Raw genomic sequence first — 26,173 nt, forward strand, 5'->3', positions numbered from 1 at the left:
GGCAGTGATGACCAAAACCATCCCAAAGAAAAATGCAACAAGGCAAAATGGTTGTCTGAGGAGACCTTAAAAATAGCTGAGAAAAGAAGAGAAGACAAAAGGAGAGATACAGCCAACTGAATGCAGGGTTCCAGAGAATAGCAAGGAGAGAAAAGAAAGCCTTCTTAAGTGAACAATGAAAAGAAATAGAGGAAAACAGTAGCATGGGAAAGACTAGAGATCTCTTCAAGAAAATTAGAGATACCAAGGGAACATTTCATGCAAAGATGGGCTCAATAAAGGATAGTAACGGTAAGGACCTAACAGAAGCAGAAGAGATTAAGAAGAGGTGGCAAGAATACACAGAAGAACTGAACAAAAAATGCCTTAATAACCCAGATAAGCATGATGGTGTGGTCACTAACCTAGATATTTTAACTGCTAAGTTGAAAAGAATGTACAAGGAATGCCTAATGTAAATTAAGGTATAAAAACATAATCCACACCAAGCAATCCACTGCTAACCAGAACTGCCACATCCCCTCCACCTGCATCTGCCTGCCTATCCCCATGCCTCCCTTCTGAGGTGACCACTGCCCCCAAACTTCCCTTCTAATTTTCTCGATAGTTTTATTTCTTGTACTGCTTCATTTCTTACTTTTGTGTTTCTAGACATGATTCCATCATAACCTCTATGCAGCTTGTGAGCTGCAGGTGCCAGTTAGTGACCAGGGAGGTCCACTATCCCTCAGATCATTCCCATGTTTCTGCTGCTGCAAAGAGTGTTGTTCAGACCATTTTCACGCATGCTTCCTGGAACACTTTGCAAGAGCATCCCTAGGTCAGGTGTATCAAGGGCTACATGATCCATGACACCATGTGACTTCTAAGCATCTGAACTTATGTCATCTGGTCCCATAACTTCATGGCAAATAGAAGGGGAAAAGGTGGAAGCAGTGACAGATTTTCTTTTCTTGGGCTCGAAAACCACTGTGGATGGTGTCTGTGGCCATGACATTTGAAGATGATGGCTTCTGGGCAGGAAAGCTGTGTCAAACCTGAGTGCTAAGTTGCTTCAGTTGTGTCTGATTCTGTGTGACCCCATGAACTATAGCCTGCCAGGCTCCCCTGTCCATGGAATTCTCCAGGCAGGAATACTGGAGTGGGTTTTCATGCCCTTCTCCAGGGGATCTTCCCAACCCAGGGATCTAACCTGTGTCTCTTCTGTCTCCTGTATTGGCAGATGGGTTCTTTACCACGAGCACAACCTGTTAAAAAGCAAAGACATCACTTTGCCGACAAAGGTCCATACAGTCAAGGCTATGTTTTTTTTTTCCAGTAGTCATGTATGGATGTGAGAGCTGGACAATAAAGAAGGCAGAGCACTGAAGAACTGATGCTTTCAAACTGTGGTGCTGGAGAAGACTCTTGAGATTCCCTTGAAAAGTAAGGCAATCAAACCAGCCAACCTTAAAGGAAATCAACCCTGAATGTTCAATGGAAGGACTAATGCTGAAACTGAAGCTCCAATATTTAGGGTGCCTAATGCGAACAGTTGACTCATTGGAAAAGACACTGATGCTGGGAAAGATTGAAGGCAGAAGGAGAAGAGGGTGACAGAGGATGAGATACTTGGATGGCATCACCGATCAATGGACATGAACCTGGGCAAACTCTGGGAGATGGTGAGGGACAGAGAAGCCTGGTGCTGCAGTCCATGGAGTCGGGAAGAGTTGGACATGACTTAGCAACTGAACAGCAACAAAAACTCTTATCAGCTGTCCAAGTGGTCCTGTCCATTTGCAACACTAAGTACTAATGGACTTTTTAATGTTTACCATCTAACAGGCACAAAATGGTCGTCAATCCTGGTCCCAATGTGCATTTCTCTGATTATGAATGAAGTAGAGAATCTCTTTATGTTTATTCATCAAACTGGTATCTTCTTTTGTAAAATGCCTACTCGTGTACTTACTCTTCTTTCGTAGTTTCTTTCTCTCTTTGTGGGAATGTATATGTGTCCTAGTTAATGATCCATCTAAAGTTTTATGTATCGCAATGATTTTTCCTTCTCTTTGGGCTATGTTTTCACACTATTTGTCGAATTTTTCTTATAAACAGATACTTTAAAATTATCAGTCTTTTATTTTGGAATTAGCACTTTTTTGACTTTAAAATCTGTCTTTGCCCTAGAAAGATCAGAAGGCTAGTTGCCATTTTTAAAGTTCTACCTTTCATATTTACATATTAGGTCATGTGGAACTGATTTTTGCATGTGGTAGGGGCTAAGGATAAAATTTGTTTTTCCCATATAGATATTAATCATCCCGGGACAGTTAACTAGGCTTTATGGTTCCTACATGTAATTTGAACTGTGGTGCACAGATTGATGCTGTCTGTGAATGGTTTGCTCTGTCTGAGCGGAAACCAGGACAGAAACTGAGAGGAAGTAGAGTTTCCTCAACTCAGGAACAGGACTTCTCAGGCCCACACCCTCTCTGTTATTTTTCATCCCTTCCTTAGAAAATGTTAAGTTTCTCCACTACTAAGTCTAAGCCATGGACAGCCAGAAAACAGTCACTTCTACTGTTGAACAGAAAGAGTTCCAGGTAAGGCTGACCACACAGGCTCCCCTACTCTGGGGGTAAACCATGGGCCTCTCCAACCTCATATCCCCAGGCTGTGATGCAGCTGGCATCCAGCCTGCTAAGGGACCCTCCACCTGCATGCCTGCTCTGCTTCTCCAGGGCCAAGAATTCCAATCTTTCCTGGGGTGGGGAAACCACTCTTGTCTGGGCACCAGCCTCAGATTCCCCTGGGGATTTGCCTTTGGCCTCAAAAAGCTTGACTTTTTGGTTGTTGATATGAGCATTGGCATTTTATTTTAACTCCAAGCTGCACACTCACACTTTTCATTATTTCTTTGTTTTCTTCTTTCATGATATATGACCACTTTAAGACTTACTGATGTTGCCTCGATGAGAAAAGGTTTAGAATAGAAGAAAGACCGGGAATGAAACATCAATCTCCCTACATTCTCTGAAGGAAGTTTTATTTGATTGAACATGTTTATCTGAAGGGACCTATTATTGATCTATGAAACGCCAAGAACAAGAACTAAAATGTAGGGAATTCCCTGGTGGTCCAGTGGTTAGGACTTAGTGCTTTCATTGCTCTTGGCCTAGGTTCATTCTCTGGTTGAGGAACTAATTCCACAAGGCCGTGGTACAGGCAAAAAAAGAAGAAGAAGCACTAAGACGTGGCCAAAGAGACAGTCGTTACATGGATTCAAAGTAGAACCGGGGAAGGTTGAGTAAGGCCGGGTAGATTAGGGGTCAGACTGCGTGTGGCCAAGCAGAACAGGTGACAGGACGCTGAGCCCAGGTAAAACGGGGGGTAGTTCCCTGAGGCCCAGGTAGGACACGACACAGGCTGTGTGAGGCCAAGTAGAATGTGGATGAGTTATGTGGGCTCCAGGCAGATGTGGGGACAGGCTCTAAAGGCCCGGGTAAAGCAGGACCCGCCATGTGATGCCAGGTAACCAGCTGCAGGGGCAGAAGGAGGGGCTGTTGGGGAAGATGAAGGAAGCTGAGGGAGGTGGCAAGGTAACTTGAAGATCAGGAGCCAACTGTGCACTGAGGGAGGGTCTGTGCAGAGACCACAGACTGTGAGAAAATACAGCCGGTGGTCCTTTCAGCTGGAACTAGCACTGTGTGGCAGGTTGGGACAACCAAGGAAAAGCTGAGTTGAGAAGAACCTTGAGGAAGGTTTAGGGTCAGGTTCCTGGAAGCCACCCAGGGGTGGAGAGACATTTCCCTGGATACAAGAAGGCCACCTCCCAGGACCTGGGTCTACAGCTCTGCAGCTGAGGACTTGTTGGGTGCAAAGGGCCCCAACTCAAGGGTAAGGGTACTGAGAGGATGACAGCCAGCTCTTTCTCCTCCAAGCTGGTCTCAGGGAGGCAGCCCACGGACCTCAGGGCAGAGAAGGGCTTGCACAAGTCTCCCCAGGGCATGTTTAACCTCCGTGTTCCTCAGAGAGTAGACGATGGGGTTCAGAGTGGGGCTCAGCATCGTGTAGAGCACTGCGGACACCTTGCTTCTCTCAGGGCTGTAGCTGGAGGCCGGGCTGATATAGGCACAGAACACTGCGGAGTAGTACACGGAGACCACCAGAAGGTGGGAGGAGCAGGTTGAGAAGGCCCGCCGCCTCCCTGCAGCCGAGCGCATGCGCAGGATGCTGGCGACAATGCAGCCATAGGACACCAGGGTGAGCAGGAAGTTGAGGACTCCATAGAAGGCATCAGCTAACACAGTCATGATGCTATTCACGAGTGTGGGGCTGCAGGAGAGCAGCAGGAGTGGGGGGATCTCGCAGAAGAAGTGTGCGATAATATTGGGGCCACAGAAGGACAGCCGCGTCATCAGCCCAGCGTGCAGCGACCCGTTGAGGGCACAGACGGCCCACACGCCCACGGCCAGCGACTGGCACAGCCGCGGGCTCATCCGCCAGCTGTAGTGCAGCGGGCGGCAGATGGCCACGTAGCGGTCATAGGCCATGGCTGTCAGCAGCAGCAGCTCGGAAGATGCGGACCAGGTGAGGAAGAACAGTTGGGCCATGCACCCCGGGAAGGAGATGGTGTTTTCCTCGAAGGCCAGGCCCACCAGTGCCTTGGGCAGCACAGATGAGGTGCAGACAATATCCATGGCAGCTAGATTGCAGAGGAAAAAGTACATGGGGCTCTGGAGGCTGGCGCTGTGGCTGACCACGGCGATGATCACAGCGTTGCCCGTGAGCGCCAGGGTGTAGAGGGAGAAGAAGCAGCGGAAAAGGGGCAGCCGCAGGCGGGGCAGCTCCGAGAAGCCCTGAAGCACGAACTCTATCATCAGGGTCTCGTTGGACCTTGTGGCCCAGCCGGGAGCAGCCCCAAGGCCTTGCTCCATGTGTGCACAGACCTGTGACAGAGATTACACGACGCTGGTGCCAGACTCTACCCAGGTGACCGTCTCAGAAGGCAGCCTGGTCTTGGAAAGGAGGGCTGATCCGACTCCTTCACAGGAGTCCGTTTATTCCTTAACTTCCAAGCCCAACACTCTCCCGAAAGCCATATACCCTTCATTAACTTCTCCTTTCATTTTGCACTCCGAGAAACACTGTCCTCTAGCGTTTCTAGCCCATCGCCATCCTCACTTCCTTGACTGAGAGCCACTTACAGCCTGAGCCCATCCCCACGCGAGGCTGAGCCCCTCCCCGGCCGCTCTCCCTCTCGCAGCCCCGTCTCTGTGAAGGGCATCCTGCTGCTCTTCAGCTGTTCCCCTGGGTTCCTGTTTCCACCTTTTCTGAACTTGTGCCCCGTGCACTCCAGGATTACTTCTGTGGCTGATCCTGCCGTCAGTCTGACGTCACTCATATCTACCCCCCAACCCCAGAACCATGAACCGCAATTCTGCCTCAAACTACAGGCTTCCAAACTCAACATTCAAACCTGAACTGTTGGCCTTTGCCCCAGATGTGCTCATCGTGTAGTTTTCCAGCAGCACAAGGTAACTCGCCCACACTCCCAGTTACCCAGCCACCCAAAATCCTGGGTTTAGGTTTTGTGGCAACAGGACCTCACTTAGACCACATCAAGCTTTAGTTCATGGTCATGGGAGGTTCTCAGAATGCATTTGTTCCATGAGCCTTTGATGGTCTTCTTACCTCTCAACCTCTGGTTCCCAAGGCCTACAGACAAAGCTTCCTGCATGATGTTCACAGATGCTCCATCTCTCACTCACAGACATGTACCTAACTTCAAGCTTTTTGTCACCACCTGGATGTCCAGTTTCTCCTTCCAACAGCCTCCTATATGTTCCCAACTGGGTTCATGGTGATGCCCTGTGGCAAAAACCTGATCCTGGCATTTCATTCCCCTCTGTGAAGCTCACTAAGACTTAGCAGAATGCTCAGGTGAGAAATAACAGAAAAATAACCAAACTGATCACATGGACCACAGCCTTGTCTAACTCAATGAAATTATGAGCCATGCCTTGTAGGGCCATGCAAGATGGATAGGTCATGGTGGAAAGTTATGACAAAACATGGTCGACTGGAAAAGGGAATGAAAAACCACTTCAGTATTCTTGCCTTAGGAACCCCATAAACAGTATGAAAAGGCAAAAAGATAGGATACTCAAAGCTGAACTCCCCAGATCAGTAGGTGCCCAACATACTACTGGAGAAGAGTGGAGACATAACTCCAGAAAGGGTGAAAAGATAGAGCCAAAACAAAAACAACGCCCAGTTGTGGATGTGACTGGTGACAGAAGTAAAGTCTGATATTGTACAGAACAATATTGCGTAGGAACCTGGAATGTTAGGTCCATGCTGCTGCTAAGTCGCTTCAGTCGTGTCCAACTCTGTGCTACCCCATAGACGGCAGCCTACCAGGCTCTGCTGTCCCTGGGATTCTCCAGGCAAGAACACCGGAGTGGGCTGCCATTTCCTTCTCCAATGCATGAAAGTGAAAAGTGAAAGTGAAGTCGCTCAGTCGTGTCTGACCCTCAGCGACCCCATGGACTGCAGCCTACCAGGCTCCTCCATCCATGGGATTTTCCAGGCAAGAGTACTGGAGTGAGGTGCCATCACCTTCAAGGTAAATTGGAAGTAGTCAAACAGATGTTAAGAGTGAACATCAACATTTTAGGAATCAGTGAACTAAAATGGACTGAAATGGGTGACTTTAACTCAGATGACCATTATATCTACTACTGTGGGCAAGAATCCCGTACAAGAAATGGAGTAGGCCTCAGAGTCAACAAAAGAGTTGGAAATGCAGCACTTGGGTGCAATGTCAAAAACGACAGAATGATCTCTGTTCGTTTCCAAGGCAAATATTTCAATATCACAGTAATCCAAGTCTATCCAAGTAATCCACCAACCACTAATGCCAAAGAAGTGAAGATGAAAGGTTCTATGAGGACTTACAAGACCTTCTAGAACTAACACCAAGAAAAGGTGTCCTGTTCCTCATAGAGGACTGCAATGCAAAAGTAGGAAGTCAAGCATAACTGGAGTAACAGGCAAGTTTGGCCTTGGAGGACAAAATTAAGTGGGACAAAGGCTAACGGAGTTTTGCCAAGAGAATGCACTGGTTATAGCAAACACCCTCTTCCAACAACACAAGAGACACACAGACATCACCAGATGGTCAACACTGAAATCAGATTGATTCTATTCTTTGCAGCCAAAATGGAGAAGCTCTATACAGTCAGCAAAAGCAAGACGGAGCTGACTGTGGCTCAGATCATGAACACCTTATTGCAAAATTCAGACTTAAATTGAAGAAAGTAGGGAAAACCACTAGACCACTAGGGTATGACCTAAATCAAATCCCTTAAAATTATACACTGAAAGTGACAAATAGATACAAGTGATTTGATCTGATAGACAGAGCGCCTGAAGAACTATGGACAGCAGTTGGTGACACTGTACAGAGGCAGTGATCAAGACCATCCCCAAGAAAAAGAAATGCAAAAAGGCAAAATGGTTGTCTGAGGAGGCCTTACAAATAGCTGAGAAACTAAAGGCAAAGGAGAAAAGGAAAGATATACCCATCTGAATGCAGAGTTCCAAAGAATAGCAAGGAGAGATAAGAAAGCCTTCCTCAGTGATCAATACCAAAAAAATAAAGGAAACAACAGAATTGGAAAGACTAGAGATCTCTTCAAGAAAATTAGAGATACTAAGGGAACATATCATGCAATAATGGGCACAATAAAGGATAGAAATGGTATGGACCTAACAGAAGCAGAAGATAGTAAGAAGAGGTGGCAAGTATACACAGAAGAACTACACAAAAAAATCTTAATGACCCAGATAACCACGATGGTGTGATCACTTATCTAGAGCCAGACATCTTGGAATGCAAAGTCAAGTCGGCCTTAGAAAGTATCTCTATGAGTAAAGCTAGTGGAGGTGATGGAATTCGAGCTGAGCTAATTCAAATCCTAAAAGATGATGCTATGAAAGTGCTGCACTCGTTATTCCAGCAAATTTGGAAAACTCAGCAGTGGCCACAGGACTGGAAAAGATCAGTTTTCATTTCAATCTGAAAGAAAAGCAATGCCAAAGAATGCTCATACTACTACACAATTGCACTCATCTCGCACGCTAGCAAAATAATGCTCAATATTCTCCAAGCAAGACTTCAACAGTATGTGAACCGAGAACTTCCAAATGTTCAAGCTGGATTTAGAAAAGACAGAGGAACCAGAGATCAAATTGCCAACATCCACTGGATCTTAGAAAAAGCAAGAGAGTTCCAGAAAAACATCACCTTCTGCTTTATTGACCATGCCAAAGCCTTTGACTGTGTGGCTCACAACAAAGTATGGAAAACTCTTCAAGAGATGGGAATACCAGACCACCTGACCTGCCTCCTGAGAAATCTGTATGCAGATCAAGAAGCAACATTTAGAACCAGTCTGTTGTTCCATGTTCAGGGTCTTTTCCAAGAGTCAGTTCTTCACATCAGGTAGTTAAAATATTGGAGCTTCAGTGTCAGCATCCGTCTTTCCAATGACTATTCAGGACTGATTTCCTTTAGGATTGAGTGGTTTGATCTCCTTGCAGTCCAAGGGACTCTCAAGAGTCTTCTCCAGCACCACAGTTCAAAAGCATCAATTCTTTGGCACTCAGCTTTCTTTATGGTTCAACGCTCACATCCATACATGACTACTGGAAAAACCATAGCTTTGACCAGACAGACCTTTGTTGGCAAACTAATATCTCTGCTTTTTAATATGCTGAACAAAACCCTGAACATGGAACAACAGACTGGTTCCAAATTGGGAAAGGAGTACGTCAAGGCTGTATATTGTCACCTTGCTTATTTAACTTATATGCAGAGTACATCACACAAAATGCCAATCTGGATGAAGCACAAGCTGGAATCAAGATTGCTGGGAGAAATATCAATAACTTCAGATATGCAGATGACACCACCCTTATGGCAGAGAGCAAAGAGGAACTGAAGAACCTTTTGATGAAAGTGAAAGAAAAGAGTGAAAAAGCTGCTTAAAATTCAGCATTCAGTAAACGAAGATCATGGCATCCAGTGCCATCACTTCACGGCAAATAGATGGGGAAACAGCAGAAACAGTGACAGGCTTTATTTTGGGGGCTCCTAAATCACTGCGATGGCACCCCACTCCAGTACTCTTGCGTGGAAAATCCCATGGATGGAGGAGCCTGGTGGGCTGCAGTCCATGGGGTCGCTAAGAGTCAGACACGACTGAGCGACTTCACTTTCACTTTTCACTTTCATGCATTGGAGAAGGAAATGGCAACCCACTCCAGAATTCTTGCCTGGAGAATCCCAGGGATGGGGGAGCCTGGTGGGCTGATGTCTATGGGGTCGCACAGAGTCGGACACAACTGAAGCGACTTAGCAGCAGCAGCAGCAAATCACTGCAGATGGTAATTGCAGCCATGAAATTAAAAGACTCTTGCTCTTTGGAAGAAAAGCTATGTCCAACCTAGACAGCATATTAAAAAGCAGTCATGTATGGATGTGAGAGTTGAACCATAAAGAAAGCTGAGTGCCAAAGAATTGATGCTTTTGAACTATGGTGCTGGAGAAGACTCTTGAGAGTCCCTTGGACTGCAAGGAGATCAAACCACTCAATCCTAAAGGAAATGAGTCCTGAATATTCATTGGAAGGGCTGATGCTGACGCTGAAGCTCCAATATTTTGGCCACCTGATGTGAAGAACTGACTCTTGGAAAAGATCCTGAAGCTGGGAACAATTGAAGGCAAGAAGAGAAGGGGGCGACAGAGGATGAGATGGTTGGATGGCATCACTGACTAGATGGACATGAGTTTGAGCAAGCTCCAGGAGTTGGTGATGCTACAGGGAAGCCTGGCATGCTGCAGTCCGTAGGGTCACAAAGAGTCTGACTCAACTGTGTGACTCAACTGAACAGGTGAGCCAATGCTCCTTACCTCCTGAGACGGCCCCATGACCCCTCTTGTGGGTTTTCTCACTGAGTCATCAGCACCCACAGTACCCACCCCAACCCTCAACTGGTGATCCCTGGAGGTGCCAGTTCTTCACACAGCTTCTTCCCTGGACATACCCTCTGGTTTCCGCCTCCTCCTGCACTGCCCACAGCAGAAAGACCTTCATCCTCCGGGGCGCGTCACAGCAGGACCTACTCAGGAAGCCCTTCCCTTCCTCATGATCACCTCAAGAAAACCCATCTCCTCCCCACTTTCCTCCCACGAGCTTGTGCTGTTCAGTTCCCATGACAGCCCTCAAAAGCTTCCACTGTCTTCCATGTACTGACTCTTTTCTCTAAAGGCTTTTCCACAATAGGATCGGCAATCCATTTTTCTTCCTATCTCAATGCTGATCTCTGAGATCAACAGAGAGTGTTTCTCAATCAAGGTTCAAACAATAAATGAATGAATGACTTTCATGACCAGACTGGGCTCTTCACTGACCCCAAACTCTTCCTTTACCAGCCAGGAATTTAAATAGAAACTGTTTCCACCAAGGCCATCAGGGGCTCTGATATCACTGAAACTGGGGGAGGAGTGGTGCTCGGCAGATCCCTGGCAGCATCGGGCAGCCACGCCGTGGTGGCTTCCGTCCAGAATCAGGACTCTGTTGCTGCTGCATCACTGCCACTCCCACGGGCTCTCACCCAAGCTGAAGGTGTGCCAAGGCCAACTCCAGTGCATACAGATAGTACGTCTATCTGACTGTGCTTCCTTGCTGTCATAGAAATGGAAAACTGCTTCCACTTCATCACCAATTGAAAATCTTACACTAACGCCTCTCATTAGTGAAATCAAAGTCACAACAAGAACCAGCCTAAGGAGCTCTAGGAAACCCAGGTTTTGCATCACAGTCAATTCGGTCAGGCAGTAACACACAAGTGGGTGGTGGGTTCTGCTCCCAACAACAGAGCAGTGATCACACTGGCCATTCTTCAGCTAATAAACATCACCTGTAGTCAAATGTTAAACCCACCACTTGAAGACTTCAAAGAGTGTTCAGAAGGAGGCAGGTGTCAGGTCAAAAGACCAAAAGGATCTTTCTGAAGATTTCTGCTTCGTGGCTTTTCACCTAAGGCTACTCACAAGCCTGTACAGATGTGGGTCTGGTAAAAGACAAGCTGAAATCTGAAATTTTATAGGATTTGTTTTGATGGAGAATATTCACCTCACATTTATCCACAATAGCACAAATCTGGAACATCAATGAAAAAATGCGTTAACAAATTGAGGTATATTCATAAAACTGGAACATTGCCACAGAAGAGACTGAACTAAATACACAATAACATTGATCACAGAATAAAAGGAAGTGAAAATAGGCTGGTCACCAAGACAGTACATTACATGACTCCATTTATGTGATTTTGGAACAAGCAAAACTGATCTCTGACAGGAAAAAGTTAGATCAGTGCTTGCTTTTGAGGGCCTGAGTGCAGCTGACCAAGAAGGAGCATGGCAGGAATTCTGAGTCAAAAAAGTGTCCTGCATTTGACAGAGGTGGGCTACTTAGCATTGTACTTGTCAAAACATCTGTCACATGGCTCGTCTATGATATGCATACGTTTCATTCGGTAACTCAGTGGTAGAGAATCCACCTGCCAATGCAGGAGACACTGTTCTATCCCTAGGTGGGGAAGATCCCTTGGAGAAGGAAATGGCAACCCACTCCAGTATTCTTGCCTGGTAAATCCCATGGACCGAGGAGCCTGGTGGGCTACAGTCCATGGGGTTGCAAAGAGTCAGATACAACTTAGCAACTAAACAGCAAATTTCCCTTAAAAACTGCACACAAGTCTTCTGCTTGCTTTTAATTATGGCATAGGTCATCCACCCCGAGGCCTGTGTGTCTCAGGCCTCAGCAAGGGGTGATGAGAGCCACTGCTGAGAAGGGGAAGACAAATGGCTGTGTGGTGCGATGTCAAGCCTGGAGACCTCAGACACTATGCCTCTGGGGCAGCTCTATCACAGGGTAATTTGGGAATCTTTCACTGATGTGCGTGTCAGGGAAGCCATCGCCACTCTTCTGTGATCCATGTCTTAATGGATAGATGGACACAGGAATGAGTGTGTGTGTGTGTGTACACAGAACACCCTTTCTGCCTCTGTCCTCTGAGACCAACTGAAGCAAGAAGAGAAGAGTAGCTGCTGCTGCTGCTAAGTCGCTTCAGTCGTGTCCGACTCTGTGTGACCCCATAGACGGCAGCCCACCAGCCTCCCCCGTCCCTGGGATTCTCCGGGCAAGAACACTGGACTGGGTTGCCATTTCCTTCTCCAATGCTTGAAAGTGAAAAGTATGAGCATCCAAACTTTTGTCCCTAAAGATCAGTCTCCAGTAAAAAGAGCCAGGGCTGATTCCCTGAGTGGGGCAAGGAAAGCACAAGATGAGCTCAGAATACCTTCTTTTGTGCCAAAATGTGAGAAATTGTTCAAAGAATGACGACAAAACATCAAAAGGAGATGGAGTCAGCCTGACAGGGTTCCAGCTGGTGAAGTCTGAACCCACTGAGAACGAAAATACATAATGTTAAGAAAGGACTAAACTCCACTGAGAAAGATTTGTGAGTCTACATTTACATTAAATTTGAGAGAAGGGACAATATGGTCTTAAAGTATATACAGCTAGTGAATTTCATAGGAAAAGGGACTCCCAAACCACCAGTCACTATAAAAATCGCTGGGTGAGTGAAAGTTGGGCCAGAGGCAGGGCTTCTACCTAGTCCCTACTTAGATTATTTTCCCCACATTTTATTTGCTAGTCAGAGAGGCAAAGAACAGTGAGCTCACTTTACCACCTTCACCAAGGGTAATAGGCAGTCCTGCTGGTGGGGGGCAAGCTTCTGCCCTGAAGTATATGCAGCAGCGTGCCTGGTTCTTCCAGTGTCTTGTGGAAATTACACCAGCGATGCCAGGGATGAACTGGGAACCTCATCCCAGTAGACACTGGCCACCCCTGCCTGGACCTGGCCTGTGAGGTTGTCTTGCCTGGGCTAATCCACCTGCCAAAATCCATGTATTCTCTGTATAATATTTTATATACACAGCTTAGATTAAATGATAAGATTAGAAAGACTCATTTAAAAAAATCAAGAATTGGTCTGATTCCTGTCCATTGTCCTGAACAGAGACTATTTTAATGCCTGTCTTCCTGCTGGCAGGAGAGGTAAGTGTTTTCATCCCTGTATTTCAGGTATGGGAACTAACATCCAGAGGGGATGAATCATGGGCTCCCCAGCCCCAACACACAGAGGACCAGGCAATTCTCTGGATGCACGCTGAGGGCCCTTCCCACCCATCCAAGCTGGTGGGAGTAGAGCTTGGGCTCTGAATGTCCATCCAGAGAAAGCCAAGAGTTAAGCTGCTGGGGCTGCCCCATGCAAGAGAGGACGCCACTGTCTGGAAATGAAGTGGTACTTTCACGGGAGCTTGGGGCAGCCTTGCATCAGCCCACAGGCATTGAGCAGGAGAATGATCCTACAGGGCTGACCACCCACCTGAGAGCTGAGATCCAGCAGAACATGGCTGCTCTGGGCCCAAGTTCTGTTCATTTGAGCTGCCCCAGGGCCCATCAGCCCCAAGCTTTGTGCACCACCCGAGAGTCCAGCCCTCTTATCACTGTCTTGGCCCCTCTGAACTTTCTCTCCTGGTTTTTGCTCTAACTTGAAGGTCAAATGATGTGAATGCTTATTCAGGTGACCTCTTATCATCCAGGGGCTTGGCAAGCTCTGGTGTGACTGGGTCAGTATTTTTCTTTCCATGAGAGGCAGGGTCAGGGACTGTTGACAAAGGGTCAAAGGCTGTTGCTGCAACTGTTTCTCAGGGTTCTCTGGAGGCCATGGCTGAATGAGAGGACCCCTAAGTCTTGCCTAGTCATGGATTTAGATATTAGATTCTGCAAAGTTTGTCTCATTTCAAAAGTAGATATATTGCATTACAGACGAGTAAGAAAACCAGGTTTTGAACATGGGTAAAAATAACTTGTATGAATGAAAATAGTCATTAAAAAGGATTGATATTGTTCTTTTATATAATGGAGCATAAGACCAAACTTTTCTACCATATTCTTATCTTTGATCAGTAATTTCCCCAAAAAACTTGAAGAAGTGCTAGTTCACTTAGAATACAGTGCCAGAACTCCACACTGAGTTCTAAGAACTGTGACAAAACTCCATTTGTAGTGAGAAGTAAATATCTCTTCTCTTAATAACTCATGATAGAACTGCCATACTTACCTCCCCTTTGTTGGCTCCCAGCAGCCTCCGTGGATGTTCTGGACAGCGGCTCCAAAGTTAGCACATTGTAAGTAAGTAAGACCAGGGATGCTCTGTCCTGCGAGAAGCCAGTCTGCAGTGTCCTCCTGACTGCACCTCTGGGCTGAGGCTTGACTGGCCTTCAAGCAAACCTCTGTGTTTCCACGATCAAGGCAGGTGTTTATCCTGGGGACCCTGGGGAGGCAAAGTGGAAGAGAAAGCTCTCAGGGACAATTAAATGTGGCTCGAGGGTTCCTGACTAAAGCTCCCTACCAAATAGGTGTTGAGGAGAGACGTAGGTAGCCAGAGCCTCCCTCCACAAGGGCAAGCACAGCCCTTCCATGAAGACCATCCCTTCTGACCTTCCACTCCCCACATTCACCTGCAACATGTTGGCATCACAACCTCACTCTGGCCTGTGTGGAAGCTCCTGTTCAGACCAGTTCAACTGAGGCTCTTTTGTCTTAATTGTGCCTCCTACTAATAATACCTCAGTTAAACTCATTCATGATAATATGGATCTATCCCTAGAGTATTTTTGAATGTTTTATGTGTATAACTACCCTTCCTACATAAGCAAGTTAATAAATTGCCAAAATTTCTGAAAAAAATGTTCCTTTAGCACTTCAATTTACCCCATAATGGTCTTCAGTATGATTGTGTTTTGATTAAATTTACATATTATTCATCATTCTTTCCACTTAGTGAGGATTTTATTCCTTTTTCATTTATTTTTAACTTAAACCATTTATTGAGATGAAATTCCCACAACTTAAAATAACCGCCTTAAAGTGAGCCATTGAGTGGCGCTTAAGTGAAGATTTTAGACCCACCTTATTGAGATATATAGTTGGTCCAGGAACCATGTGGGAGTTACTCTGAATATAATTTACAGTCAGCCTCCATATCAGCATCTGTGGATTCAACCAACCATGGATCATTAGCAAGGATTGTAATGTTTGCTACTAAAAAAATGTCTGGGTGTAACTGGCCCACACAGGTCAAATTCATGTTGCTCAAAGGTGAACTGCAATTAGCACTAAAAGTCGCAGGTTGCCATGTTGATGACTGTCCACTGCGCTTGGGAGAGAACAGCCGCGACATTCCTGGGTGTCGTCTTGTGTCCTTGGCTTCTGTTTCACCCCCAGCCCCTTGCTTCCTGCCCCAGCGCCACTGCATTTACATCTAAATTCTATTAGTAAATAGAATTTACTATTTACTTCCTCTAGGATTCCCCATAAATAGAATCATGTAATACCTCCAGCTTTAAAAAAGTAAATAAATAAAACATCTGTGAGATTTATCCATGTTTTTTGAAATGTTAGGAGTGTGTTCATATTTCTTGACAGTAGAGTTTCATTGTATGGACAAACTATGATTTTCAGAAAAGATCGATTTGCCTATTGATAAACAGTGTATTGCCCCTAGTTTTAAACCTTATATAAACAGTTACTATGAATGTTTTTAGGCAGTCTTTTTATTGGTGCAAATATATGCTTTTATTTACCTTGAGTGCACACTTAGAAAGAAGTTGCTGGGTCATAAGGCAGTGAGCTCCTAAACTGTCTTCCAAACTGACTGTTCCATTCTAGAATCCTTTGCCTTTCCCTGACAAATAATGATGCCAAGCACTTTTCTTGTTCTTATTGAATATATATATATATATAATCTAGGAAGTGTCTGTACAAATGTAATTTTTCTGTAGGCGGAGCGGGGCTTGCCTTATTATTGAAATGTGGAAGGCTTTTATGGTCTCAGGAAAGAAGTCCTTTGTCAAATATGGACTATGAAAAAGTGTCACTGTATTGTACATGGACATACAATCTGTTTCTTCAACTCTATGCCTTGACTTTTCATTTTCTTAAAGACTTCTTCCAAAGAGCAAAAGTCTTTGTGTTTGATGAACTCTAATTTAGCCTTGATCTGTTTTCTTTTAATAGTTCTGTCCTTTTCATGACATTACTTGCTGACAAAGGTCCGTCTAGTCAAAGCTATGGTTTTTCCAGTAGTCATGTATGGATGTGGACCATAAAGAAGGCTGAGTGCTGAAGAATTGATGCTTCTGAACTGTGGTGCTGGAGAAGACTCTTGAGTGTCCCTTGGACTGAAAGGAGATCAAACCAGTCAATCCTAAAGCAAATCAGTCCTGAATATTCATTGGAAGGACTGGTGCTGAAGCTAAAGCTCCAATCTTTTGGCCACCTGGTGCAAAGAATGACTCACTGGAAAAATACCCTGATGCTGGGCAAGATTGAAGGCAGGAGGAGAAGGGGACAACAGAGGATGAGATGGTTGGATGACATCACTGACTCCATGGACATGAGTTTGAGCAAGCTCCAAGAGTTGGTGATGGACAGGGAAGCTTGGAGTTCTGCAGTCCATAAGGTCGCAAAGAGTCATGACTGAACGACTGAACTGAACTGTTTTCTTTTATAATTAGTGCTTTTGAGGCTTTAAGAAATAAGTCTTAGGTATGAAAATTTTCTTCTATCCTTACTTCCAGAAATGTTATGAATTTACAATTTCAGTCTTAGTTTAAGGTCCAAAATCTCTTTTTGAAAGTCTATTGAAGCATAATTTACACAGAATAAATTGCACAAATTTAATGCGCAGTTTGTAAGTTTTGACATAAATCTATTCCTGTGAAACCATAGTCAGTTGATGAACCCCTCTATCCCCCCAAATTCATGCTCTTTGTTGTATCTTTCTTCCACCCCAACCCCCACCTTCCCTTCCAGGGTAACCACTTATGTGCTTTTCATCACCACAGATACATTTGCTCGTCAGAGTTTTATAAAAATGGAACAAAACAATATGTGCTCTTTTTTGGTCTTCTGGTTTCTCTTACCAGAATTATTCTGAGGCCCATCCCATATCATAGTGCGTATCAATAATCCAGTCCTTTAAATGACAAGTAGGGACACATTGTATGGCTGCACCATGACTGATTAGGGTTAGCGTTCAAGTCAGGCTCCTCACACCAGCTCAAATGCAGAAAAGGCGCTTGGCAAGATCCAACACTTTCTCATGAAAAAAATAAACAAGGAATGGAAAGGAACTTTCCCAACCTGATAAAAAGCACCTAGGAAATCCACAGATCCCACCACACTTAGTGAAAATCTAGATGCTTTCCCCTTAAAATCAGAACATGTCAAGGATGCCCACTCATGCCACTTCTGACCAACATCATACTAGACGCTGTAGACAGGGCAATTGAGCAAATTAAAAATGCACACAGATTGGATCATCTCTTTTCCAAGATGGGTTTCCCTGGTGACTCAGATGGCAAAGAATCTGCCTGCAATGCAGGAGACCTCGGTTTGATCCCTGAGTTGGGAAAATCCCCTGGAGAAGGGAATGGCAACCCACTTCTGTATTCTTACCTGGAGAATTCCCTGGATAGAGGAGCATAGCAGGCTACAGTCCATGGGGTCGCAAAGAGTCAGACATGACTGAGCAACTACACTATATACAGTTGATACAGCTTCCCAAGATACCTTAAAAGCAGAGAGGATCTGGAAGAGTTAAATGCACTTCTTGTTTAACCCGCAGGCTTGGGACAAAACAACCACTTCTGCTTAGTAAATGAGCAGAGGGTCAGAGGAAACCCTCAAACCAGAAACAGAAACACATAACGAGGTGCAGACTGGAGTGGGGTCTGCCTCTGGTTACTGCAAGGAAGTCATTTATTTGTCGGGCTGCAGGGAAAGCTGATGCTGTCTTAGCCCACGTCCCCTACTATTAATTGTCTCCAGATGTTAGCTAAATTGAATTGTTGGGCATCTTCAAAAAGTTAAATAAGCGTGAAACATCTAGTGAATAAGTTTGAGGCAAGTTTAAGAGAAAAGGTCAAGTGTGAGGACGAATTCCAGGGCCCTCAGCTCTGAGCTGTAAGTGCTTCTCTCTGCCTTCAAAGGCTTCACTTTGTGACAGGGTACGTGCAAAGTATCTCTATCATGTTATTACAACTTTAAACTTGGAAAATTACTTTTTTCCCCTACCAATGCATATGCCGCTACAGTTAATGTTTGAAATTTGAGTTTAGAATCTGATTGCTACACTAGTGTCTTCTCCATGTTATAATACTTTTGAAGATACAGTGACTTTTATAAATACGTGATTGACTTAGTGGCACTTACTATGGTATTTAGTTATTTATCATTGCAATACAAGCGTGTTCTAAACCCCATCTCTCCCTCTCCTCTGGCAGCCTGGAACCTTGCAAACACTGTGTGTACGTACTTTGCCACTTCGTTCCTCAGCACTTCTTCCAGACTGCTGCAGTCTGACTTTTAATCTATCATGTTTACTCAGATTTTAATTGTCTTAGAAATTAACCCTATGGTTAAACTCCATTAAATCCATGGTTTTATTGAATGCTGTCTCACTGGGTCTTTCGGTAGTACTCGGGGCTCTATATTCCTTTCTTTTGCATCAAAGGCCTAGCACCGTTTAGATGATACTGTTGTATCTTAGGTAATTCCTTTAAATTTTTTTAGTTGGCAAAAACTTCAAACAAGAAGTGGGGAAAATAGTATAATTAATCCTTGTTTACCTATCAGCCAGTTTCCATAATGGTTAATGTTTTGCTATTCTGAATGTAAAAAACTGCTGCTGTGAAAGTGCTGCACTCAATATGCCAGCAAATTTGGAAAACTCAGCAGTGGCCACAGGACTGGAAAAGTCAGTTTTCATTCCAATCCCAAAGAAAGGCAATGCCAAAGAATGTTCAAACTACCACACAATCGCACTCATCTCACACACTAGCAAAGTAATGCTCAAAATTCTCCAAGCGAGGCTTCAACAGTATGTGAACCAAGAAATTCCAGATGTACAAGCTGGATTTAGAAAAGGCAGAGGAACCAGAGATCAAATTGCCAACATCCATTGGATAATAGAAAAATAAAGAGAGTTCCAGATAAACATCTACTTCTGCTTTATTGTAGAGAAGGAAATGGCAACCCATTCCAGTATTCTTGCCTGGAGAATCCCACGTACTGTAGCCTGGTGGGCTACAGTCCACAGGGTTGCAAAGAGTCAGACACAACTGAGCTACTTTTACTTCACCTTCTGCTTTATTGACTACACCAAAGCCTTTGATTATGCCAAATCAAAAGACTCTTGCTCCCTGGAAGAAAAGCTATGACAAACTTAGGCAGTATATTAAAAAGCAGAGACATTACTTTGCTGACTAAGGTCCATCTAGTCAAAGCTATGGTTTTTCCAGTAGTCATCCAGGGATGTGAGAGTTGGACCATAAAGAAAGCTGAGTGCTGAAGAACTGATGCTTTTAAACTGCAAGGAGATTAAACAAGTCAACCTTAAAGGAAATCAACCCTGAATGTTCATTGGAACAACTAATGCTGAAACTGAAGCTCCAATCCTTTGGCTACCTGATGTGAAGAACTGACTCACTGGAAAAGACCCTGATGCTGGGCAAGATTGAAGACAGGAGGAGAAGGGGACAACAGAGGATGAGATGGTTGGGTGGCATCACTGACTTGATGGACATGAGTTTGAGCAAGCTTGGGGAATGGGTGATGGACAGGGAAGCTTGATGTGCTACAGTCCATGGGGTCGCAAAGAGTCAAACATGACTGACTGACTGACTGAACAGATGAAAGCCTTTGACTGTGTGGATCACAACAAACTGTGGAAAATTCTTCAAGAGATGGGATAACAGACCACTTGATTTGCCTCCTGAGAAATCTGTATGCAAGTCAAAAAGCAACAGTTAGAACTGGACACGGAACAATGGACTCATTCCAAATTGGGAAAGGAGTACATCAAGTACATGTCACCTTGCTTATTTAACTTCTGTGCAGAATATATCATGTGAAATGCCAGTGTGGATGAAACACAAGCTGGAATCAAGATTGCCAGAAAAAATATCAATAACCCCAGATATGCAGATGACACCACCATCATGGCAGAAAGTGAAGAGGAACTGAAGAACCTCTTGATGAAAATGAAAGGGAAGAGTGAAAAAACAGGCTTAAAACTCAACATTCATAAAACTAAGACCATGGCATCTGGTCCCATCACTTCATGGCAAATAGATGGAGAAACAGCAGAAACAGGGACAGACTTTATTTTGGGGGGCTCCAAAATCACTGCAGATGGTGGCTGCAGCCATGCAATTAAAACACTCTTGCTCCTTGGAAGAAAAGCTATGACAAACATAGACAGCATATTAAAAAGTAGAGATATTACTTTGCTGATAAAGGTCTGTCTAGTCAAAGCTATGGTTTTTCCAGTAGTCATGCATGGATGCGAGAGTTGGACCATAAAGAAATCTGAGTGCCAAAGAACTGATGCTTTTGAACTGTGGTGTTGGAGAAGACTCTTGAGAATCCCTTCCTTGCACTGCAAGGAAATCAAACCAGTAAATCCTAAAGGAAATCAGTCCTGAATATTCATTGGAAGGACTGTTGCTGAAGCTGAAACTCCAATACTTTGGCCATCTGATGCAAAGAACTGACTCATTGGAAAAGACCCTGATGCTAGGCAAGACTGAAGGCAGGAGAAGGGGACGACAGAGGATGAGATGGTTGGATGGCATCACTGACTCAATGGACATGAGTTTGAGCAAGCTCCGGGAGTTGGTGATGGACAGGGAGGCCTGCAGTGCTGCAGTCCATGAGGTCGCAAAAAGTCAGACACAACTGAGCAACTGAACTGAACTGAACTGGATTTTAAAGTCTACATAGAGTTTGCACTGAAACATCTGGTGAATGAACACAAGTGGGCACTATTGGAGTCACCAAAGGAGGAAGGAGTTCAGCTCAGAGAAAGCCAATGAGTCGCGATGCTGACCTTGACTGGCAGCACCCCTGCCTCTCATGGGCAGCATGTTGCAGGGCAGGAGAGGACACAGGCCACGCTAGCTATCAGCAGAAAGAATTCCCATGGAAGACACCCAAGAGAGGGTGAGCACATTCTGCAGAGCACCTTAAACTTCCTCAAGGTCCTTTGTCACACTAATCACCTTCTGCAAGGAGCATTCAGCCATCGAGTGCCTTCAAGATCTACATTCTGCAGCCAGGCCCCTGTTCACCTGCACCCCTCAGGCACCTCTGACCCCACTCTGTAATGCCCCAGCCCTTTCTCTGAGCTCTTCTGGCCAACTACATGCCTCCACCTCCACCCTGCCCTGAGCTCCCAGACACACTGCTGTGTCTCCATCAGCTCACACGCCAGTTTGGCATCTGCAGAAAGTGTCACTGAACCATGCTGTATCCTGGGCTTGATGGTGCTGGGAGGTGAGACTAGAGGTAGTCCCTACACAGCATCATGTTTGTGACACATTTTGTCCTTTAAGTGTATTTTCACAAGGCACACAACTTATTGCCAGGAGTCAATGCAAACATCTATGTATTTAAACTCTACATTTGTGTAATGTCAAAGGGGTTTCCAGGGGCTCTATTTCTGTTGGTTTGAATTCAAGAATGTCCAGAGCACATGTTTCTAAATGGAAGGTACTGGGTGTCAATGAATTTAGTCTTTGTTCCCAATAGAAGATGCCACCTAACGAGCACATTTCAGGTTATGATAACTTGACATTTTCGGTTTCCTTGAGCCAGCACTTGATACTTTTAGACAGTGAGCTTATAGTTTTTCTGCTAAAAATGTAAGGACTTCTGTGAGGGTTGCCTTGACATCCTTGTCCCTCAGAGTACAGATGAGAGGGTTCAAGCTGGGGCTCATGGTGAGATAAAGCACTGCCATCACCCTGCCAGTCCCTGGGAGCAGCTGGAGAAAGGGCTCAGGTAGGTGTATATGATGGAGTAGTGCATGGTCACCACGATGAGGTGGGACGAGCAGGTGGAGAAGGCTCGCCACTTCCCCTCAGCTGTACAAATCTCAGGATGGTGGAGATGATGAAGCCATAGGACACCATTGTGAGCAGGACATTCAGCACAGCAAAGAAGATGTCACAACTGCCATGATGTCATTCACATAGGTGGAGGAGAAGAGCGGGAGCAGAGGGGCAATCTCACAAAAGTGGTCGACCACATTGGGCCCGCGGCAGGTCAGCCGTAGCATCAGGCAGCTGTTGGCTCCAGCTCTGAGTGTGCTGACTCCCCACACAGCCCCCGCCAGTGCAGCACACACCCTGGGGCTCATCATGGAGCCGTAGTGCAGCAGCCAGCAGATAGCCATGTCATGGTCATAGGCCATGGCCACGAAGAACAGCACCTCCCCCACCACTGACAATAACAGGAAGAACCTCTGGGCCATGCAGCCCCCATAGGAGATGCTCTTCTTCCCTGCCACCAGAATCTCGAGCAGCTTGGGCACCATGGTGCATGAGCAGACAACATCCAGCACAGACAGGTTGACCAGGAAGAAGTACGTGGGGGTACGGAGCCCAGAGCTACAAGTGATGGCTGCCACAATGAGGGAATTGCCGCAGAGCACCATGCGGTAGAGAGACAGGAAAAGGCTGAAGAAGAGGACCTGGAGCTGTGGTGTCTGAGGAGCCCTGAAAGATGAATTCTGTCACCAGTGACTGGTTCCTCATGGCCTTGGACTACTCTGCTCAGACTCTGTCTTTCTCTACAGCTGCACTGGAAAAAAGCGTGAAATTTGTGGTCTAGATAGATAGGTAGGTCAAGATCCTTCACAGTTCAAACCCACCCAGAATTAGAGCAATTGTAAGTCACGTTATACTCAGGCACCAACTAAGATGCTCCTCTCAGAGAAATGGGCAGCAGCTCTGTCCCTCTGCTGCCACTGCACTGGACAGAGCTCACATCTTCCCATGTGCTCTCACCGCCCTCACAGCAGAAAGACCTCCAAAGTGTGAACCTGGCTGTACGGGGGCCTGCTAGAGCCTTTCAGGAAGACAGCGTCCCTGTGCTCCCCTCCAGCCACAGAGCGTCCAGCCTCACCCCCCTCACAACACCCCATCCTGTTTGCCTGACCCCAAGCATGGGCTCCCACCTCAATGAGCACCCACCCTGATATGCAGTCTGGGCTTAGGGAAGGTGATCTGCTTAGGTGGACAGGGCTGATTCCAGGGGAGGACAGGGGGCCAGGGCTCAGAGTCAAGAGGGAGAGTCTAGTCACCGAAGGGGGCAGAACCGAGGTGCAGGCTGAGAGGTCCAGGCAGGAGCACTCACAGAGACAGATCAAAGGTGATTCAGACAACCCTTGAGCAGGCAGGAGCTCATAGTCAAAGCCCAAGGTGAACACAAGAGGGGCACAGAGGAAAGTGTTTTCCCCAAGCGCAGTGCTGCTCTTTCTGCCCCACTGGATACCCAGACCCCAGAATGATGCCTCCAGGCTGGGGAAGGGTGGGCTCACGGACACTGGTATGGACTTGGGTCCACTCTGCAGAGGTGACCTTGCTCACAGCCCTCATCCCGGCTGATGCTGTGCTGACATTTTAGAAATAAGCACAATTGCAGATGAATTTCACATTCCTTAGTCTTGTTTGTTGTTCATGAAAGTAGACACAGAGAAACATTTCAAGAAGAGGCCTGTAAATGACAGGTACAGAAGCCTTGGTTTGCTGAGAAGGCTGTGTGCCTCTGAGCACTTCAGAAAGACACAATTATTGAGGCTTGTAGAGTCTCTTAGCTGGGCCTGGACAGGCTTCCTGCCTCAGGCATCTTGTGTGTCTCTACAGACACACTGGCCCTTTCCAGACAACCAGCAAACTATTCCCAAGAAAGCAATGCTGCTGTTCCAGAATAGATCACAGTCTTATTTATTATTGAGTGAGAGAATCTGTTTCTTCCACCCCAAGCCCAGATCAGCTTACAGGAAAGGTCACTGAGAACCACAGACGCCCCCAGGCAGTGGGTAGTCAATTAAGTCTATAAGTGAAGCACTTTCTAAGAGTTTCCTATCACAGATGAGTGATAAGTCTTATTGTCACTATTCTGGTTATGACTTTAGAGTCTCAAAGCAGAGTGCATGCCTTCCCCAAGCACACTCAAGGGCAGTTCAAGCAGCTCAAGGAAACTGTCTCTGCCTATGTGTCAGATGTGAGTAGCCCTGGCATCTTTGCTTCGCATAAGGCCTCAGAGACATTCACTGTGGGGAAGATGGCCAGCAAGCCTGGGGAAGGGGTTCCAGCTTCTGAATAGTTTCTGCTAATGACTTAGTTCTATGCAATCACTAAACACATCATTCTGGCCATGATACCTGATGTCTGGCCCTCTGAGGAGTGAGGAGACCGCAGAGCGAGCTGCTTCCAGAGCTGTGAGCACCTGGGGCCAGAGAAGTGCTGAACCCGGGCCCCAGGGGGTTGCAGCGCAGACAGAGGTGAGGACCCGGGCGCCAGGGGGACGCAGCGCAGACAGAGGTGAGGACCCGGGTGCCAGGGGGACACAGCGTGGACAGAGGTGAGGACCCGGGCGCCAGGGGGATGCAGCGCAGACAGAGGTGAGGACCCGGGCACCAGGGGGACACAGCGTGGACAGAGGTGAGGGCCCAGGTGCCAGGGGGACGCAGCGCCGACAGAGGCGAGGGCAGAGGAAACCCTGGCAGCCCTGAAGGTACAGGAGCCCCCACTCTGGTCTCCATGGGGCCAGGGCTGAGCCTGCATGGATCCTGTGCCTTCAGCTCCTTTAACAACTCAGCAAAATGATGGTCTGTCAGACAGACATACTCTCTCAAAGGGCAGAAATCAGTGAACACACTGGAAAGACTGTTCCCTCACATCCAGGCCAAACTCTCTTACAACCTGGATCACAGCCCAGGTTCATGGGCTCCACCAAGCCAAAAAGGCAGCATTCAGGCCACTGGACCCTGAGACACATCAGGTCACTGCAAATATGACAGCAGATCCTAACCCCATGACCACACTCCCCCTGAGACCTCACAGAAGGTGCACTGTCCAGAAGGAAGTGGGAACAATGTCTCATGTTGGGTCAGAAAATGTGAAAAGCATAAGCAGTGCCCACTGTGGAGGAGAGCTGTGCTGCCCCTGGGATTCCCAGCCATTGTGCAGCAGTGTCCACTGGGATGGTGGCAAGAACATGAGCATCAGTGTCTCCAGAGCCCAGCACTTCCCCCAACGGTTCCCCGACCCTGGCGTCTGGGTTGCAGAGCTGGGAGGTGGCCTCGGCCACCACATCCTCATCCCCTTTCCTTCCCTGCTCACTTCTTGCCACTCAGAAAAAAAAAAAAAAAAATAGAACTGCTCAGTGTATATAAAAGGCTTCTTGAGCTTAGTCATTTTCCCCTACACAAATTTTGTAAAGCCAATCTCTTTCACAGCAGCAAGAGAAAAGGTTCATGGTCAGGAGTAAATACAGAGCACTATTTTAAAAATGCTATACAAACTGAAGCTTCTTTTCAAGCCTGCAGATGAACCTTAAACTGCCCAGGGAGTCACCTCAGGCTTGACACTGAGGAAACGACCTCCGTCTTGAGCAGGTGTTTACTGAGTCTTGACCCAATGCAGAGCTGGGGATTCACAAAGGCCACCACAGCAAGAGCAGCCTGCTTTAAATACACGCAGCTCTGCTGTGCGGCGTAACCAGTGAAGGTACTAACCCACTGGGACCCAGCCTCAAAGACGGTCACTTAGAAGACTTCAGAATTCCCAGGGGCCTCTGAACGGCTGATGGCCTACAAGAGGACCCCAGGGCTCAGGCAGGGCCCTGTGGTCAAGGGAGGCAGCCTCAGCTCTCTCTCCAGGCTTCAGCTCAGCATGGAGCAAATTGAATCCAAGGAAAGAGGCACACTTGGGCAGGGGCTGTCATTTTCCTCAAAGTAAGGCAGAGAAGAAACTGACGTCCTCCCAAAGAGGCCATTGCAGGAGATGTTTCCAGAGGACAGATCCCAGATTCACACCCTTGACCACTGGTTCATCTTGGAAACACAGAGCTGAATAGCTTCCCATCAGTGATGGAGCCAAACCTTCCTCTGTGATGAAGACACAGGT

The 26,173-nt window shown here is 46.4% G+C and overlaps 1 protein-coding gene across 1 annotated transcript; it reads right to left on the reverse strand.

The window, feature by feature from the left end:
• Positions 1 to 209: 209 nt before the first annotated feature.
• On the reverse strand, positions 210 to 22,171 carry LOC102281753 (olfactory receptor 13A1-like; the record flags this gene model as incomplete). Its single annotated transcript, XM_014481866.2, has 3 exons — positions 22,130 to 22,171; positions 3,978 to 4,934; positions 210 to 221 (listed from the first exon to the last, which is right to left on the reverse strand). Coding segments are annotated over exons 1-3 (1,011 nt in total), but the record flags the coding sequence as incomplete, so codon positions are not given.
• Between the last annotated feature and the right edge of the window lie 4,002 nt (positions 22,172 to 26,173).

The sequence above is a fragment of the Bos mutus genome, chromosome 26 (assembly GCF_027580195.1).
Source record: "Bos mutus isolate GX-2022 chromosome 26, NWIPB_WYAK_1.1, whole genome shotgun sequence".
NCBI lineage: Eukaryota > Metazoa > Chordata > Mammalia > Artiodactyla > Bovidae > Bos > Bos mutus.